The 3,615-nt window shown below is 45.4% G+C and overlaps 1 protein-coding gene across 3 annotated transcripts in view; it reads right to left on the minus strand.

Moving 5' to 3' along the window:
- The window catches only part of ANAPC4 (anaphase promoting complex subunit 4), a 31,864-nt gene that overhangs the window by 4,383 nt on the left and 23,866 nt on the right, over positions 1-3,615 (minus strand). For all 3 annotated transcript variants that reach the window (XM_015568694.1, XM_006771038.2, XM_015568695.1), the window contains one exon: positions 334-431. In XM_015568694.1, the coding sequence (XP_015424180.1) occupies positions 334-431 (98 nt within the window). The remainder of the gene's footprint in view (positions 1-333; positions 432-3,615) is intronic.

The raw sequence follows: 3,615 nt of genomic DNA on the forward strand, positions 1-3,615 counted from the left end.
CCTTGGAGATAAGCACGTAGCCCCCTGAGAACCACCCCTGTAGTCTCATAGCATTAATCACCCACCCTTCGGTAGTAAACAAGAGACACAACAGCTCCGTATCTAAGAGCGTTTATACCAAATACTAAAGATGCCAACGCTTTCATCTTTTTGTTTTTAATGTGTGTAAGAAACTCTAAGAGGAAATATCAGGGGGGACCATATAAACCTGCCAGCTTTGTTAGTCAAACGCATTTTCTATGGTTCACCTTAATAACTATGATCATTAACATAAATGAGCCACACACTACAGATGTTCTTGCTCCTACACAAAGGCATGCATTTCGAACTTACTGCTGGCTTTTGCAAACATTGATCAATAATGTTCTCCATCCGCCTTTTCACAAAATGCAATGATTTTCGAGGATAATAGGGAAACAGCAAAGGGCTTTCTGGTTTCAAAGAAAAACAGAAACAAACAAAGCTATAGTCGACCAGGTGATTAGAAGGAAATATCTGTCATTAGCCCACACCACTTAGGTGAGGGTGGGATTCTCCCTGGACACTTCGTCAGCCCTTCACACCACCTCACTAAAAACGCCCCTGCCTCCCATCACCCCTGCTGACCGCCCACTGGACACAACCACACTGACTACAAGCTGAGTCTGAGCAGCCTGTTACTCCACATGCTATTTTTCCCACGGAAATCCAACAGGGCATTTCTGTTGGCTGTAAGAAGAAAGGGGAGATTTTGGAACCATAAGACATATAATGAAACACAGTTCATTCTTCTCTCTTCTTAGCCACAGTGGTGTGACAACAGCAGTCTGGTGCTGTTTTGGAAGATTGTGACACTAAAAACAGACACAGGAGACAAGAAACCAGTGCAATGAAAATAAGCTCTTTACTTGTAAGAAGGCTACTTTTTCAGTAGAAAGTAATTTCTAATTTAGCATTTACTGACACCAACTACACTAGGTTCTTTTTATAGCTGTTGTTTTTTAAAAAAATATATTTTACTAGAGGCCTGTTGCATGAAAAAATTCGTGCAATAGGCCTGGGACCTGGGTGCCGGAGGAAAATGGGTGCCGCTCCGGCCAGAGCTGCCTTCACAGTCCTCGCTGCTCTGGCCGGAGCCGCCTTCATAGCCCTCACTGCTCTGGCTGGAGCCGCCTTCATAGCCCTCACTGCTCTGGCCGGAGCCGCCTTCAGTTTTTGCTCCACCGGTTCGCGCCTACATATGCAAATTAACAGCCATCTTTGTTGGCGATTAATTTGCATATCTCGCTGATTAGCCAATGGGAGGCGTAGCGAAGGTACGGTCAATTTCAATCTTTGTGTATTATTAGATAGGATTGGTTTTTTACAGAGAGGAAAGGAGAGGGATAGAAAGCTAGAAACGTCGATGAGAGAGAAACATCGATCAGCTGCTTCCTGCACATCTCCTACTGGGGATGTGCCCGCAACCAAAGTACATGCCCCCGACCAAAATCGAACCTGGGACCCTTCAGTCCACAGGCCAACACTCTATCCACTGAGCCAAACCAGTCAGGGCTATATCTGCTTACAATTCTTGTACAAAGAAAGCATCATATTCTCCATTTTACAGATTACAAAAAAAGGCCAAGCCTTGGTCAGAAGTTTGGGACTTTCAGCCCCAACCCCCAACATCGGGGAAGGGGAGAGAAGGTGGAGATAAGTTCAATCACCAGTGGTCAATGCCTTCATCAGCCATGGCTGCATAATGAAAACTCCGTAAGACCCCTCCACAACAGAGCTTGGAGGGCCTCGGGGAGGTGAGCACCTTGAGGTTCTGGGAGGTGGTGCACTGGGAGAGGGCTCCGTGCCCCCTGCCAATTCCACGCCCCGTGCATCATTTCTAGTCGGCTGTTCCTTTATAATAAACCAGTGATCATGGTCTTTCTCTGAATTTTGTGGACCATTTTAGCAAACTATCAACTTGAAGAAGGGGAGTTCTGGGAACCCGCAACTTTGTCGCCAAGTGGGACAGAAACGTGGATCACCTGGGGTCCCCACACTTGTGAGTGAAGTCAGAGGTGGGGGCAGCCTGTGGGGCTGAGCCTCTAAACGGCGGCGTCCGGTGCTAACTCACGTAGCTGGTGTCAGGATTAAATTGTAGGACACACGCTCGGTGTCGCAACTGATCTCATGAGGAAAAAACCCTCTAATTTTGATGTCAGATGTGCTTTGTCAGTTGTGAGTATGCAAAACAGAATTTATTCTTGGATTATTTTATTAATTATTGTATTATTTTCCACACGAACAACTGAAAACCTACTTTTGCCCCATCCAGTATTTGTTGCCCTGAAAAAGAATGGACTCCCAGGGTTAAAACAAAGAGCAATAAGCAAAGTTCTGGGCCTCAGAGAATTCCTCCCGCTTCCTGCTCTCCCTGCCTCCCTCCCTCCCTCACTCATTTGGATAAGCAGCAACCAGATACAAGTGGCAGAGATAACATCCAAGTCCAGTTACAAACTCCAGCTCTAGTTAGCAGAATCCTAGCTCCATCACTTACTAGCTTGTATGAGCTTGGGCCTTCTCTAGCCTTGATTCCTCATTAGTAAAATGAGGATAAGAGGACCTTCCCCACAGGTTCTTCTCAGGTAATACACGTATGTGGCTATTACCATAAGGATCTAAGACCGTGGTTGGCAAACCGCGGCTCGCGAGCCACATGCGGCTCTTTGGCCACTTGAGTGTGGCTCTTCCACAAAATACCATGTGGGGGTGAGCATGTACAGTGCGACTAAAACTTCATAGCCTATGTGCAGAAGTTGGTATTTTGTGGAAGAGCCAGTATTTTGTGGAAGAGCCACACTTAAGGGGCCAAAGAGCTGCATGTGGCTTGAAAGCCGCCGTTAACCGAGCCGCAGTTTGCCAACCACTGATCTAAGAAATAGCTAAATTGGTCAGATTACTCTTTCAGAAAGCAAAGAAACACTTTAAAAATATTCTCATCATAGCCAAAACTGGTTTGGCTCAGTGGATAGAGCATCGGCCTGCGGACTGAAAGGTCCCAGGTTCGATTCCGGTCAAGGGCATGTGCCTGGGTTGCAGGCACATCCCCAGTGGGAGATGTGCAGGAGGCAGCTGATCGATGTTTCTCTCTCATCGATGTTTCTGACTCTCTATCTCTCTCCCTTCCTCTCTGTAAAAAATCAATAAAATATATTTTAAAAAAATATTCTCATCTAAAATGGTGATCTTCGGACGTATAGGATGGCTGCTGTTTTGTGTTGCATCCCTGATAATGCTGGGTAGGAAAGGTTTTACCACATCAACATTTTAAGATCCTAGAAAATGGACGGCTTAACAAGGAAACAGGAAAGCTGCAACCTCAGGAGAATACACGGATGCGTCCACTTTTAGGAGTCAACAAACTGGCACCGGCCAAGCGAACTCCTCTGACTAGCAGGCTCTTTAGTTTTCTTCGCAATATCCTATTTTTTATAAGATGCCAATCAGACATCATCCTACTTCAGAATAAGCAATCTTACTACAGCGCAGTTAACAGTGTTTTTGATCATGGTAGTGTCATACAATTTGTTTCTTTTACTGTTCCTCTAATCAAATAAAATGGACACAGAAGATAAAACTAAAGAACTTAGGTAAGCA

This window comes from Myotis davidii, unplaced genomic scaffold, assembly GCF_000327345.1.
Source record: "Myotis davidii unplaced genomic scaffold, ASM32734v1 scaffold743, whole genome shotgun sequence".
Classification (NCBI taxonomy): domain Eukaryota; kingdom Metazoa; phylum Chordata; class Mammalia; order Chiroptera; family Vespertilionidae; genus Myotis; species Myotis davidii.